General features: G+C 39.7%; 1 protein-coding gene across 6 annotated transcripts in view; it reads right to left on the bottom strand.

The window, feature by feature from the left end:
* LOC105035370 (uncharacterized) overlaps positions 1-16,874 on the bottom strand; it is an 89,363-nt gene that overhangs the window by 58,340 nt on the left and 14,149 nt on the right. For 5 of the 6 annotated variants that reach the window (XM_073245423.1, XM_010910918.3, XM_010910916.3 and 2 more), the window contains 7 exons: positions 12,783-12,845; positions 12,560-12,649; positions 12,083-12,376; positions 11,801-11,898; positions 10,514-10,549; positions 10,066-10,186; positions 9,720-9,956 (listed from right to left, as the gene is read on the bottom strand). In XM_073245423.1, coding sequence (XP_073101524.1) covers positions 9,720-9,956; positions 10,066-10,186; positions 10,514-10,549; positions 11,801-11,898; positions 12,083-12,376; positions 12,560-12,649; positions 12,783-12,845 — 939 coding nt within the window. The remainder of the gene's footprint in view (positions 1-9,719; positions 9,957-10,065; positions 10,187-10,513; positions 10,550-11,800; positions 11,899-12,082; positions 12,377-12,559; positions 12,650-12,782; positions 12,846-16,874) is intronic. The other variant, XM_029261934.2, reaches the window with a different exon arrangement.

Consider the following 16,874-nt stretch of genomic DNA (forward strand, 5'->3'; position numbering starts at 1 on the left):
AAGACGATGTGTCCTACCACTTCTAAGGAGATCGAGCGTATGAGTTGAATTCTTTATGCTTCGGCGATAGGGAACCTCATGTATACCATGCTATGTATTCGACCTGATATTGCCCTGACTGTGAGTGTTACAAGCAAGTATCAGTTGAATCCAGACGAGGAGCACTAGATAACCGTAAAAAATATTTTTAAGTACTTACGAAGGACCAAGGATTTATTCTTGATCTTTGAAGAAGTACCTGAATTGTGAATTGAGGATTATACAGATTCAGACTTCATGTCGGATCGTGATGATAGAAAGTCTATATCGAGGTATGTGTAGGTTTGCAATGATGGTGCAATCAGCTAAAAGTGTTCCAAGCAGAGCATCATCGCAGATTCAACCACAGAGGCTGAGTATGTCGCCGCTTGGCATGCTGTAAAAGAAGGCTTTTGATTCAAAAAGTTTGCCGTGGAACTCGATGTAATGATATCGAATGCCATACCACTATACTGCGACAACAATGGAGCCATAGCACTTGCTAAGGAGCTCCGGTCTCATCAAAAATCAAAGCACATTGAACAACGATTTCATATCATATGTGACTACCTCAAGAAGCAAAATGTCGAGGTGCGAAGAGTAGACTTTGCAGCATGGTTTGCCGTACCGGACCGAACCGTCCGGTACGGGGCGTACCAAGCCGGACCGGTACCTTATCGGTCCGGTTCGGGCCTGCTTTTCGGAAAACGACCCCGAACCGCCTGGTTCGGTGCGGTTTGGGCCCATACCGCCCGGAACCGGGCGGTATATCTCGGTTCGCCGTCGGTTCGGGGTGAACCGAACCGTACCGCCCAGGGGTTCACATGGGGGAGGGGGAAGAGGGGAAGATGGAGGCCTTTTCACGTGATTGGGGGGAGGGGGGAGGGCTTGGTGCTTTAATAAGCATCAGGCCTTCTGTATTCTTTAAGAGTTCTCAGAGAACACCCATGGCTGTGGGCAACTTAATCGTTGAGACCTCCAAAAAATTAGAAAAGAAGACAAAATTTCGTGAAATTGGAGTGATTTGAGAAGAGACTGATCTTTGGCCGGAGGTAAGATAATTTGTTATTTTGTTAGTAAATATTTTTTTTTATTTTTGTTGTTAGAAATAGGATAAAAATAAGATAAAATAAAAATAGGAGAAAATAAATAAATATATGTTTGAAATTTTGGATCAAAAATCTTTATACCGCAACCTAACTCCAAATTGAACCCAAATATGTCAATAACATGCAATATAATGCCATATTGAGGTTGTATTTATCAATTATTAACTTCAAAAATCTTAAAAAAAAATTAAAAATCAAAAAAAATAGTGTACCGGTATCGGACCGGTACGCCTAGGCATACCGTGTGTCGGTACGGTACCGGTACCGTACCGGTCCGGCACCGGCACCGTCACGCCGTCCGGTACCGGTACAGCGAACCTTGCTTCGCAAATAATGTGGCAGATCCACTGATAAAGTAGTTGAGCCAGTCCAAAATGAAAGCTCATCTTGAGAAGTGATTTAAATTAATGGCCAATTGATTTTAGTCCAAGTAAGAGATTGTTAGATGTATGTCCTAAAAACCAATTGTTGGCTGCATATTTTTATTCTACGACACATTTGTACTTAAAACTATTGATTTAATCAGTAAATAACAAGTTTTCTTTTTTCATTCAAATATTATGTGTCTTTGAATCATCCTTGAAATTGATGTTACGATATATATTCTCAACTATTGAGAATTAGAAGCATGTATGATCAATTTCTAAATTGCTCCCAATCATAGGATAGTCATGGAGACGGTGATCGATCCAGATAGACCGACGCATAGTTCGCTTCGGAATAAATGAGTCTCTAATCTATGGTGTAAAGACACTGAGCGGCAAGTGCAGGTAGTTGTTAAAGAACTAGTACTAAGCATGACCATATAAGAGATCACATGGATTTCTATCTAATCGTCAGTGATCATCTCGATGCTGTAGTTGTGTAACTGATCCTTTGACCTACGGTGTCATAATTGCTCATAGTAAAACTGTTGTAGTTTGACTACATATAAGCATTCACTCAATTATGAGTTTTTATAGTGGGTGTTGGCTTCAGTTGGTTGAGCTGTAGGAGCAAAATATACATCTAGATGGGAGTGTGATTAATGAAAAAAAATTCTATTTGAAATCACTATTAGACTTGAGCTGATCGGATCTATCATATGACTAATGATGAGCTTTGACGATTTATCCATGACCTGCCATCTAATCGGAACTCACAATAGAGGAACTGTATTACAATTAACTATACCTAGAGGTTCTATTTCGGTTCTACCGAGTTACCACTACATATTGCTAGATGTCACTGATGGATTGTGAGAGCTCAATAGAATCGCTCTGGATCAATGATCTTTATCGAGTTAAAGTGATTGTTCCAACCCACTGAAAGGGGTTCAATGATACCTATGATCAGAATTTTCCATACCGTGTCGAACCGGCCGGTACACCCCATATCGTACCGGACCGATGGAGAACCGACACGATCCAATCGGTAAATTCGGTACACCGATAGTACAGAAGAAAAAAAAATGAAAAATAAGAAAAATAGAGAAAGAGGAGAGGGAGGTGGGAGCCACCAGAGGCTGGCTATAGCCGTCGAAGGGCTTCCAAACCCCGTATCGCCTGATAAGACTTTCAAGAGAACGAGAAAGAGAGAGAGCGCTCGAAAGGGAGACCTATCGGACGGACGACGCCTCAGTCGCGAGGTCTCCGATGGCCGGCGAGCCGACGTCGACGGTCTGAGGGCGGTCGAGCAGACGGAACCCCTCCACGGCTTCGCCCCCTTCTTTTTCGAAATAGGTCGTCGTCTGTTTTCATTTTTTTTTTGATTTTAAATCCATGAAGTCGGCAACCCAATTGCCGACTTCATGGATTTTTCTTAAAAAAAAGTTAAAAATCTTGAAACTGACAAACTATTTGCCGAGTTCACTTAAAACTAGATTTTTTTAAAAAAACTCACAAAACAGGGGGCGTCACCCCTATTTCACGCCTGCGGCACCGCGCGCGTGGACTGCGCCCTCCAACGGCCATGCCGGCTCCTTTCCCTCCCTCTTTTTCTTTCTTCCTCCTCTCTCTCTATTTCTCTCTTTTTCTTCTTCTGATTCGAGTCCGCTTGCCTTCATCGGTTCGCCTCAATTCGGTATGGTATGAAACCGTATCGAATCATACCATCGACCGACCGATACAGCCGACGGTACTGGCTCAGGATATCTTGTCTATGATAGAAATCATTATATATCTCACTATCAGACAGAATTGAACCTATGAAATCACACATTAAAGGGAAAAGATTTGGATTGGTTAAAATTGGACTTGTGAAGTACCAATTTATATGGCTTTAAAGAAATCTTATTAGGTTCATATTAATCTTGTTAGTACATGAATGAACCCAATTCCTCTTGTGGTTGGTTTGCTTATATGATAAGCTTTAGCCAATTACTACACTTAATTTGAACCTAATTGAATTTGATTCAATGGGCTCCAGTGGTTGGATGCTTAATTTATGACTTAGATTAAATCAAGAAAGAGTTTCTTGATTTTATTGATTGAAAATTTATCTTAATTTGATCAAAAAATCTTGAAGTGAATTTATGAAACCATGTGGACTGATTTAAGAACTTTTAATTGGATCCCAGGGACGCCTAGCATTGGGTGTGGGTGGGTGTGGGTCAAGGATAGGTGGCACCCCTTTTACATGGTCCAAGAGATTTTAAGTTAGGACTTCTAATATGATTAGGAGGAGGAATCCTAATTTGATTAAGATGCTCTTATGTTGTCTATTTAAAGAACCCTAGCCCAACCTCTCTTCACAACACACATCCCCTCATCCTTGCCGCCACCCTTGCTATGCCCAACGCCTCCCCTTCTCTTCCTCTCTCAAGCCCATGCCCTCTCTCTCTAGGCATCCTCCCTTTGGATCTTAGAGAGAAGTGGGCCGCAACCTATTGCTTAGTGTCAAGTGTTGGCGTCCAGATTGTTGATTTCTTTCTTCCTCTCAAGTTTATTGGGAGTTTATTACAACCACTTCTTGATAGTAGTTCTTCTTGGTTAGTTGAGGGATCAAGAAAGGTTCTTAACTTCTTCAAAAATCAAAAAAGAAAGATCAAAAAGGTTCAAAGATTGATCTCTATCCAGACTTGATTTAAGCTTATTCAAGCTTTGAGTTCAAGTGAATTGTATCAAAAGGAGCCTATCCAGATCGGCCCTGTAGATATCCATAGAGGTAGGACTTGTGCTGCTGTTTCTGAACCTGCTCAACCCCAAGATCCAGAGATTGAATTAGATTCAATCCTGGTTACAAATTTGAGGCAAAAAGAAAGCGATTCAGATATGTAACTTGATCACAGGCTTTTATTCCTTTCTCCTAAAATTAGTTTATATTAATTTCAGCATATGAACTAGATCCATAAGTGCTTTCATATGATGAATGCATGCTTAGATTAAAATTATTTTAATCTGATTTTTTCACTATATTTTGGATTTAGAAAATTTTGAAATCCACATACACTAGCATCTGTAGAAAATCCAACAGATAAAACAGATAACAAAAAGACCATAGCCAAGTACTTTAATTGTCTTAGAAGTTTTCCGGGACTCAAACAAAAGTACATAACTAATTATTGTGATGGCTTATTCTGATTACTGTGAGGCCTATTCGAAGGCAAAGGTAGGTGGGTGGGGGGTGCAGGGGGCATAATACTTGTTTCTTTACAGTTACATGCTACTGTTTCCAGCCAAAATGCATTGCCCATGTAACTGTTTCTTGAGCAAGTGAACACACTTGACTATCAACTCCCTATATCATCAATCATACATGCACTCGATCCGTAGATCTGAACTTTGGTCACAGGTGCCATCCATGTCCACCTTCTCCCCATGTAACCTTATTTGTTCATGATCTTTTGGACAGCAATTACCCATTATGAATGTATTGAATCAACCTACAACATAAAACATGAAATTTAATGAAAGTTCATGAAAATGAATGGACATCATCGTCAGATTTCTCACACAAAGGTCTGCAATACAAATTAACTCATCCTATCTTCAGAAGGAAATCAGCTGTAAGATGTTTATGAAGATATTTAAAAAAACCCACTTGCATTGAAGTTTCAGGCCTCAAACACGTATGGCAAAAGAAAGTGGACCTACAGCCTCATGATACTGCAGATTGTTCAAGGGATTTTTGTATCTAGCCCCCTTAAAATTTCAGTGCAATAGATAAATCCACACCAATTTTTGATTCTGCTAAGAAAGGAATACTGTGGGTATTTATCTCAAGTATCCAGATACAGCTAGTCAAAGTGTATGAATGACAACTTTTTGATTGATCTTTTCAGACTTGTTTGGATATTTACATTGCATCTGCAGAATATTTCCACCAGATGGTTTTTCAAGAAAAGCATATAGACTATGTACCAAGAAAAGGAAAGACACGGACTGGGAGAGCAGGGAGCTGCAAAACTCGGTGAGCAATCAATTTCAAATTTAAGGGAAAAATAAATCACCTCTTAAATAAAATCTGGTATACCTGAAATTTCAAGATGGGCAATATTAGCATCCACCCATGGCACTATTTTCTCTCACTCTCTGACGCAGCCTATAGCGTGGCGATCATTCGGAAAAAGAATGGAAGACGCACGAAATAATGTAAGACAGGGAAAAGAAGAAGGAACTCTCTTCTCGCGAGTTTTAATTCAATAATCTCCAAAAAAAACTGATTACAATGATAGCCAAAGGCCTTATTTATAGTGTAAAAGTTCTAAGTCAACTAAAAGAAGAAATTCGAAAAGAAATAAAATACAAAATAAATCAAAAACAGACTCCATGTCAGACTAGAACTCTTGCGCGCTCCCGTAGGCCTGTCAAACAATTGAATTAGGCTCCGAAATTTGTAATGGCGGCGAAACGCCAACCTCGTAGAGCTTGTAAAGTGCTTTCCGAAATGGGGTCAACTTAAGGATTCTGACATCGGATGACAAAATTATGGCCGTTCTAGCTCGACAGTGTCAGAACCATGCAGGAATCGGTGCTATCAAGATACCTCAAATCAGGTGCTATCTTCGTGGTTGCCGACCCAAATACCGAACTAAAGTACACGGGGCGAAACTATTTGCATCCAGTCTAATGTGCAGCCCATCTGGCACGTGAGCTTCCTTTGTTACCTCGGTCGGCCAGTTTCTGATCGCTATAACGTCTGCATCATCCTCCCCTGGCTGGAAAGATCTCATCCTCGAGCTGGAAACCTCCTTCAAACAAGAACAACGCATCAAAAGGTTGATGCTAGTCTTTGGATCCCGCTTAGGTAGATCTTCAATCTTCATCGGTGCCAAAGTAATCTTCTGACGATCCTTCCATAAAGTATAGGTATTCTGATGACCATCATAAAAAACTTTGAGATCGTATCGCCACGACCTTCCCAAAAGTAGATGGCACGCATCCATGGCAACAACATCACACCAAACTTCGTCAAAGTACTTACAACCGATTGAAAACAAAACTAGGCAGCGACTATTGACAACTACCTCATACCCTTTCCGGAACCATGATAGCTTGTATGGCTCGAGATGCTTTTTTTGGTAGTCAGATTCAGTTTGTAAACAGCCTCTCGAGAGATGATATTCTCACAGCTACGTCCATCGATGATGACGTTGCAAACTTTTTGTTTGATAGTAAAGATGTTGGCCCACCTCCAATCTTCTTTCTCCTCTATTTTTGGCATGAGTAGGCTCTTTCGAACAACTAGAACCTCTCCTTTATTCCCAAATAGCACGGAATCGTCCTCCTCCTTGCATCCTTCATCATAGGTAGGCTTTGGATCCTCGTCGAAAAATTTTCTCCAATCAACAACTGCTTCCCAGGACGTCCAGCAAGTTTCTTGCATTTGTTCTATGTGTGTCCGATCTCACCACAATTATAGCACCGTAAGGTAGAAATTCCAGCTATGGTTGGTTTTGAAGACCTCGTATCAACAGGGCTATGAACGGGAGGGGTAGAAGCTGTGATACCTTACATGTCTCCTTGATTTTCTGGAACTTGGTTACTTCGCAGGGTAGAATCAGATCTAATCACAGGCTTATGGTATGCCTCCTTGACCGTCCACATGGTGTGAAGTCTCAGGACGTCTTGGATCTGCTGTCAGAGACCTCCAATATATCGCGCGATCATCTGCTCCTCGCTTTCCACCAAATCATTTCGTGCCGGCTGATAGAACTCCTCCATGTACTCATCTATGGATTTGGGCCCTTGCCGAAGATTCTACAGACACTGATACAAGGTTTGGGTGTAGTTGAATGGTAGGAACGGCTCCCTCAACACCTTCTTCATCTTCTTCCAATTATGAGTTTTTGGTTTGCCTCTGCGCTTCCGGATTTTCTTCAATTGCTACCACCAAGCAGAAGCACGACCAGTTAATTTAAGGGCGACAAGCTTTACCTTCTTGTCATCAAGAACCTCTTTGTATTCGAAGATACGCTCGATCTAATCCAGCCAATCAAAGAACACCTCCATTTGTAGACTGCCTGAATATTCAGATAAATTTACTTTGATAAAGTCGAACCAACGGATTGATAGCTCGAACAATTCTCTGCAACCCTCTCATCAGCGTGTGGGAAGACCCCCATGAAAGGAATTTTCGAAATCTGAAAACTCCCCTTCAAATCTGCAATCATCAGGTTCCGCCTCGGATCTCGCATCACGAATTTCTAACTACATAAGACATGCGGTCAGATCCGCCATTTGTCTCCTCAAATCTTCACACTCCAACATCAAATCTAGTTCCCGTTGCATGATTTCTTCATAGGCTGCTGCTTGATTTGCAGGTTGGTTCTTCTTGCGACCACCACCCACTATCTAAACTGCAGGGAAGAAACAGCACTCACAGATCTGAAGGGCTCTGATACCAACTAATGCAGCCTATAGCACGGCAATCGTTGAGAAAGAGGATGGAAGACGCATGAAACAATGAAAGACGAAAAAAAGAAGAAACTCTCTTCTCATGAGTTTTAATTCAATAATCTCCAAAAAAAAACTAATTACAATGATGGCCAAGGCCCTTATTTATAGTGTAAAAATCCTAAGTCAACTAAAAGAAGGAATTCGAAAGAAAATAAAATACGAAATAAATCAAAAACAGACTCTATGTTAGACTAGGACTCTTGCGCGCTCCCGTAGGCCTGTCAAACGATTGAATTAGGCTCCGAAATTCACAGTGTTAGCGAAGCGGCCAGCCTCGTAGAGCTCGAAAAGAGCTTTCCGAAATAGGGTCAACTTAAGGATTCTAATATCGGATAACAAAGTATGACCGTTCTAGCTCGATGTGTCAGAACCCTGCAAGAATCGGTGCTATCTGGATACCTCGGATCAGGTGCTATCTTCGTGGTTGCCGACCCAAATACCGAGCTGAAATACACGGGACTGAACTATTTACATCCAGTATGATGTGCGGCCCATCTGGCACATGAGCTTCTTTCGTTACCTCGATCAGCCAATTTCTAGTCGCTATGACGTCTGCGTTACTCCCCCACCCACCCTCTGGGGATTATGAGATGTAGCTAATCCAAGATCTTACATGTTTTAACATTCCATCTTTCAGAGTGCTAAGATATTCTGGTCACTATGCATTGAACCACCACTTATGATCTGCAGGGTCAGTTGGCAGCTTTGTGTCATTTTTGCATTTGCAGACAACTACGATTAGCAGCATAATTTTTTGCAAACAGTCTGACATGGTAATGGTGTACAAGTAACTACCAGAAAGTGGGCGTCAATTTAATATAATACTGAAGTTTTATTCAGGAGGCATCTACTAAAATCCCTTCGAGTATAAATGCTTGGCTCATAAACTACAAAACCCAATCTTGGGATCCATACCGGTCATGGGCCAATGTGAGATGCTGCTAGGAGTCTGGGGCACTCCCCTACCAACTCTTCGAATGGGTTGGTCTGCCGGTGATTCACTATAACACTTCTTTTTTCTTTCTTTTTTTAATTGTCTCAAGGACTTTAGGAGTTGATTGCCAAAATTAAGGGTTTAGGATGGAATTTTTAAAAAACTGATGATTGGGTTTATGGTGAAGGTAAAAATACCAGTGGTCCAGCACTAATATATCAAAAAAAAAATCAAGAAAAATAACAATAAATTTAAATGAAACACCACTTAAAAAGAAAAACTCTAACCATTAAACTAGAAAGAAAGAGGGAAAAACAAAAATAAATTAAAAAATGGCATCCCAATGATATCAAGATGCTAGGGCATACCATGTCTCAGGACAAACAGGTCCTGGGCCATCCTGGCCAAGATAGATGACTCAAAGTAGGAAGACCCCATCTCAAGAGCCTTCAGGTCCCTTCCCCTTCCCCTTCCCAAGACCCAGTCTCTCTTTATTCCAATCCAAGATGGTCAAGATGGATCAGGTCAAACCAGGCCTTAGATTCATGGTTTTAAGTAGATTAAAATTAGAAAAAGAGTTTTATCTACAAAAAAGCTAACTAGCAAGTGTGCTGGTTAGAATCTTCACAAACATATTGTAATGCATTTAAGTATAGCATCAAAACAACATGAAATAATATAAAATTTAATGTGAGCATGACTGTAGCCAAATTGGAGAAATGATTCTGCTCTTGAAATGATATCCCATGCAATTAAAAACTTACAGCAAAGCATACTTACAGGAGCAGATCCTTCTAAAGAAGCCCTTGCCCTTGTGAAAGACAAATTTCCAGCTAAGAATGAACCACCTCTTTGAAAAACCTTCTGAGGATGATGCCCTTCAGCTGGCCATTTATGTACAGAAGAATCTGTTGTTGCAACCCATATACTGTTATCTTGTAAGGCCATTTGTAGAATTGGAAGCTCTTTCATGCAAAGCAAAATGCTCTCTCTTGTTGACAAGTCTGTCAGGTACAGCTGATGTATCCAGAGTCATGCAGAGAAGAAACCGATCAGGCACATATTAGATGTACTACTTGCTAGAGAAACCTCTTCCAATAATAACCACTGGAAAAACTTTACTTACAGAAAGGTCCCTTCCACCACTGTAAACATGTGTGAAAGATGGAGTGCTGGCAAGTGCCCAGACTGAGTCAGTATGCACAGCATATGAATGTACACAACGCTGCTGACCAAGATCCCATAGACTGCATGAAACAAGATGTGGATTGCATCAACAAAATATCCAGAACCAAGTTCTTCAAACGTGCTAAAAAAAAAAAAGTTGATAGAATAAGAATCAGTTTTCATCATTTTCATCTTTGACCATAAATGACAGAGAACCAAGTGTAAAAACATTATGTTTAAAAAAAGGTTCTAGAGAGAATAAAGATCATTTGGAAAAAGATGGCCAACAGTCTTCTAAAATTAAACATAATTCAGGCAAACCCACAGCACATGAAAGAGATAGAAAAGAGAGAGAAGAAAGAAGGTGGGGGAGCGGAGGGGGGGGGGGGGAGAGTAGAATTTGTTACCGAATCATTGAATCAGATGACCCTGATAAGCAAAACCTGAAAACAAAGATTAATAAGTATTTTAGCAGCTCTAAATAAATTCCGTGTGCTTCCCAACAATATCATAGAAACAGCAAACATCAATATCCCTTGTCTTTTTCCAATACATTTACAAAGAAGCAGGGTGTACAGGTAATAGTATCATTAAACTAGGGTCTCATCACTAGCTATATGCCCAACTCCTCCAGTGCAATTAACGCAATGGTAATATTGTTAGAACACCCTCCCAACTTTAGGCTCATGGGAATAAGACATTGTGCTACTCCCCAGTGAAACCTCATGTGTATCATAACCTTGCATATATGCGTCTTTACTGGACTTGAAAATGCATTGTATGAGGTACTACAAACGCACAAATAAAAAAGGGCATGACATTGTAGAGACGAGAAGAAAGTGGGACAGTGACATAAAGGAGAAGCAAAAACTTTTTTTCTGGAGACAACAAGAGGGGTTCTCTGGCTCCCACCCAATTTATCGAGGTAATACAATTCCATAATGCAAGCAAGGCTCTAATCCAGGCAAATTGATTCTTTGGCACAAGTTGCACAAGATTGATGCCCATTGCTTTGCTGTTTACTCACTACTAAATATTTCTATATGAAATAAGCCAGTAAGCGTTAAGGTTGATTACTTAAGAAGAATCATAAGGTTTGTATCCTGAAATAATAAACTCTCATAAGCTTAAAAACAACCAAGTCTTTAAAAGGGGGCTGAACTTTGATGAGTTGACTTGATTATAGTAGTCAAGTCCCATTTAGGTTTAGTAGCCCGCAGTTTCAACAAAGCAAGCCTCTCGGATCATAATAACAAGTTTGAACCATTTCCAACCAGAATTTTGAAAACATTAAGGGCCTGTTTGGATATTCCTGTAGGAATATACTGCAGGAATCAGGCCTGTTAGCTTGCCTAGCCCACAATCTTCTAAAGGCCTGCCCAAGTCTTATCCTAAATCCCAATCTGTGGATCTGTTAGTCTGCAGCAAGAAAAAAAGACACAAGGCGGTCTTTTTTTTTATCCTATGGTATTTGGGCTGGGTTGATATGGTCCCTATCCAAATGGGCATGCAATCTATAAATGCAGCATGAAATCCAGCCCAATTCTGCTGAATTTTCCAAACAGGCCCCAAATAGTTCCTTAGTTGGCAAATACTGAGATTTGAATTCTACTTATATGGTTATGAAATGAAAACACTGCAAATCAAATATGACATGTTAAGAAAGCCAGCAGAATCAAAGCACAAACACTAACCTTCCAGTTGAATCAAGAAGCAATGCCCTGATGTTATCAGTGTGCCCTCTTAGCTTCATATTCTTTGAACCAGTTCTTGGATCCCAAACACGTACAACCTATGAAGAACCATTAATAGTTTAAGAAACATATGCTGCAGAAAGGTTAAACTTTAAAGAAGAATATGTAATAATAAAACTACAGGACAAAAAGGATAGAAAACTTGCAGTTTCTAAAGTCATCCAAGCACAATAGATGCTAACACAATAATAACACAATAAGAAAGAAGAATCTGCATTATACCTTTTCGGTTCCACCTGAAACGAGTAGGGTTCCACTATCATTCATGGCAAGGGCATAAACTGACTCCTTATGGCCTTTTGCAGCAATTGGACTACATCCATGTGATTGTATATTATGCACAGATAAGCTATTGCTTGCATTGATACAGCGTAAATTTGTCATAGGAATCCCGGTGTTTCCATTTGAAATTTCATCTTCTGTTGCATCAACAGACTTAGCTATTGGAAGAAGAGCTGCCTCAATGTCCCATATAAAGACCTCCCCACCAAGACCCCCAGATGCAACAATATTACTCTAAAATGCATGGTGTTAAAAAAAGAATCAGAAACCTAGATATATAGTGTACAACATGAAGAACTAGAATAAGAAATTGTTTACTCATGGAAAGTTTAAATTAAAAAGATTGGCAGATATTAAATTGCATGCCTAAAGTCTGCTGCTATCCATTAAGAAATTATTCAAAAATAAGAAGATTACATTTTTTTCAGCCGCAGCAAGACAAATAACATAGTCAGAATGTTGACGGAGTGTTCTTGTACAAGCACCATCAGATAAGCAATTCCATACCTGGTAAATACATACATACATACATACATACATATAAATATATATATATATATATGTGTGTGTGCGCGTGTTGATAGAGTTAATGACAATATATTGACTGCAAAATGGAAAGAATTTACTGGAGGAAAAGAACCTTCACAGTGGTGTCAGAAGAACATGAAACAAGAGTGTTACCAGCCAGAACTGCATCATTGACCTGGTGAAATATAAGACAACAAAATGATATGTGAATCTAGACTTCTTAAAAGATGACGATGATGATAGAACTAATTGTCAAATACTAGATATACTACCAAAAGAATTATCTGCAGATATGCATATTAATGACAGCAAAACCAATGCATAGAACTATCAATGAATCTTGATTCCTATTTAATATATATTTTCATCAGATTTGAAGTTCAAACATAGTTAGAATAAAAGTTACATTATACATCTCACAATCCAACCTGTCAAATGTCTGTGCTCGAGTATTTACTGTAACATGTAACATCCACCTGCCTATCATGTGCCAGGGGCCCATTTCAGACAACACATACTAATGACAGTCATTTCAATCAGCACTAACCAGCCCAGGAAGGAACACAAGATAGAGTGATACAAACTACTATAGCTTGCTATGTATGATCCATAGGATATGGACCTACAACAGTTTCAAAAGAAGATAGAAATGAAAGATAGTTTGTGATATCATATCAAAACTTATAAATTTAATTGATGGCGAGGAATAATGAAGGAGAAAAGTTAAAAAAAATTATCATAGTAACTATGTTGGGATGATCTGATCAAGTGTATATATTTTAGATAGGGTTGCAAGTGTGTCACGTCAGGTATGGGTTCATTTGAACCAGATCCAACCAAAACTAGCTTCATGTCAAAGATTAAAACTCAAAAAAAGAAATATCACTTGGCAGGCCTGGATTGGTTTAAATCTTCTTCTAGGTCAGTTTCGGTTGGATCAAAGTTTGAAAGGTTAGGTCTAGGTTTCTAAAAGGTCAAATCTAGTCCAGCCAAGTCACTTCCAATTGTTGAAGATCCACACTCCAAAGTCCAAACAATTAGACATCAAGACTCAAGTCCTTATCTGAGACCCATGCTTGACCAATGTATCTTACCTTCAAGTATGGACTGGATCTAAAGTTGGATACAAGGTTTTAAATCCCATGGGATGGAGATGTCCCGGTGTCTCCATGGAACAGGACGCTCCACTGTCCCATCCTGTCCCGTCCCGATAGCTGTCTCAGTCATGCATCTCAGTAAATATCCTCCATCTCTCTCCCTTTTTTTATTTCTTTCTTGTCTTTTCTTCTTTTTTTCCTTTTTCTTCTACCTTCTTTTCTTTCCTTTGTTTCTTTCTTTTTGTCATCCCCTCTCTTCTTTCTTTTTTGTTCCCTTTTTCTTTTTTCTCTTTCTTTCTTCCTTCTTTCCTTTCTTTCTTTTTCTTCTCCCTTCCCTTATTTCTTTTATTTTTCTTCTTCTTTTTTCCTCTTACTTTTCCTTTTTTTCATCTTGCTCTCTTTCTTTTTCTTTCTTTATATGGATGGGTTTCGGAGTCCCAACCCCATCCCAGTCCTCTTTTCTCGTAAGAATGGGATGGGATGGCCGAGACGCCCCCTGTCCCACTGGGACGTAAACCTTGGTTGGATACAAGTTAGAATGGACCTAGGCAATCTAACTACAGCCCCAACTTGAGATGAATGTAGTACCCTACATCAACCCCTCAAATCCTTCGTTTAGACTATTTCCAAGGTTAAAGAATATCTAGCAGGTTGCCCCCATGTTGCAGAAGTTAAACCATGTATACATTAACCAATGGGATTCTCCATTGGTACATGTTATTAGAAAAAGAAAATAAAATTTAGCCCTAACTATCCAAGCAAGAAAGAATAATTTCATAAATTACTTGCCTCACCAGATGAACCAGTTAGGCATGAAAAGCAGCAGAGAGGAGGAATTTAGAACTTCAGATCTTCTACAGATACCAGCAGAAGAGGGATGAGCAACCATGACCAAGCATGAAGAACAGTGGTGGGATAAGTAGAACAGGGCAGCCCTTATGGAGTGGGAAGGCAGCACAAAGGAAACAAGCCCTCTTTGAGCAGATCTAGATCTATGACCATCCATACACTTTCACTCTCTTGCTTCGGGGACCAAATCAGAGTTTGGCTGCCTGGGGTTAGTGTTGGAAGGATGTGTTGTGAGAGTTACGAGCAATGGCCATCTTCAAACTATGCTTACAGAAGCAACCATTAGACTGCCTTGTTGGATTATAGGGCATTGTTGGTGACTAATAGCTTCCATCTGTTCCACTTAAAAGTGGATTCTTTTTATCTTGGTTCCAACTCTTTAGGAATGGAGTCCATTGCATAAAGCTATATTTTTTGATAGAAATAGAAAGAAAAGAAGTGATCAAAAGAACCATTGAGGCATTGAGACCAGCTTGCATATTTGAGAGACAAGAATGAGGTTTTGGATATAGTTAGTGCCTGCCTATTGTCAATCTTCTCCTTTCTTTTCTTCCTCCCAAAACTTCACACAGTACCCTTTTTTTCCAACTCAGGTGGTGCTTAAAAAAATGAATAACAACAGAGTCTTGAATCATTCTCTACAGAGACAAGAGGGATGTTTTATATAGGCTTCATGATTGGATTAGATGGTAGAGGCCACTCTCTGTCAAATGGCATGGGCAGAGTCCCTTTTCTGAGGTCCTGAGAGAGAGAGGGAAGTCATTTAAAATCCCTTCATGTTTTAGCGAATTATGTAAATCATCATACCACTAATTGTGTCATTAGGTTTTTGATATGCCCAGTTTCAGCTAGTTAAAGCAAAGAACATAAGCCATGTATCCAGATAAAAGGATGAATGTAGAAAAGAATGTCCTAAAGCAAAACTCCAAATGTTATCTTCCCGAAATAACTAGCATAAGTTCCAAGGTACGTCTCAACAACCCAAGATTTCTTGACAAAAATGAAATTAGGATGGCAGCTAACCATAAAAGTTACCTAACTTTAAAGGACCACTATAGGATCCATAAAGCCAACCTTTATGGATCAGAGACACTTGCAGGTTAAGTTTAGGGCTGAGGCTTATAAAGATGACTCGGACGATAAAGTTAGATGATAAAAACAGAAGATAAAAAAAAAAAAAAAAAAAAGAAAATCAAACCCCCAAAATCAAATGCGATGGCCTACTTTCATCAGAATATGGACCTTTGATATGATAGATTTTGTCTGCTATCATGGTTCCACTATTATTTTCTCTGCCTTCTTGGACCATGCAGCAACATCAAACACTCTGTTGAGTATCTCACCCAAAATATGGCTTATTCTTGCACAAGCTTCCTAGGTGAAGACGTTAAATATTTTGTCTTTGGTCATGTATAAGCTCTCCTTATTCTGTCACAAAAAATGGGTCAAGAAACAAGTGACAAAATAAAGTAGATGTCTCTTTTGTCTTCATAGTCATATATTTTTCTTTTTTTCCCTCTGGCCATAGGAGACTGCATGTCATGCCCATGGATACTGTTCACACGTACACACACACACATATACATACATATATGTATGTGTGTGTGTGCATGTGTGTGTGTGTGCACATACATACATACATATATATATACATGTATACATCAAACAGAGCAGAGAGAAACCACCCTCACTCAAAATTTGGAGATAAGCCAAATGCAAAAAGAAGAAAGACATTCCTCCTACTCAAACTTGCACCTCATCCTGCTCGGATGAAAGTTGGGGTTCAATCAAATTACGGCCAACTAAGTACAAACCAACCAACAAATTACCCGATCTTAACTCCATCAGACCCATCAATTAACTTAAATAACTATATAACTAAACTGGTGCCAAACTGAAGTCCAAAAATTTAAACCCACACATATTCAGTTAGGTCATGTAAGGTCAGTCGAGTACTGCTGCCTCAAGCAAGATTGTAAGGAAAATTTAAATTTACAGTTTATAGGACATGTTGGTGCAAAAATCCGCCTGCGTCGGAGAAGCTGGAGTCGAGGGAGTCGCGGTCGCCGCCGGGACCTGCAAAAGAAGTCTAAATCGGAGTTGGGGTTGCTCCGGCAAGACCCTCCGACGCTCAAGTCAGTTCTCTGCCTCAACAAGAATGAAGTGCTCGAACGGAAATTTTAGCAGATTTTTGGGATTGAAATTAGAGCTTAGAGAACAACGTATCTGGGGTCCCCCTTTTATAGGCGGAGGGTGCA

Source organism: Elaeis guineensis, chromosome 11 (genome assembly GCF_000442705.2).
Source record: "Elaeis guineensis isolate ETL-2024a chromosome 11, EG11, whole genome shotgun sequence".
Classification (NCBI taxonomy): domain Eukaryota; kingdom Viridiplantae; phylum Streptophyta; class Magnoliopsida; order Arecales; family Arecaceae; genus Elaeis; species Elaeis guineensis.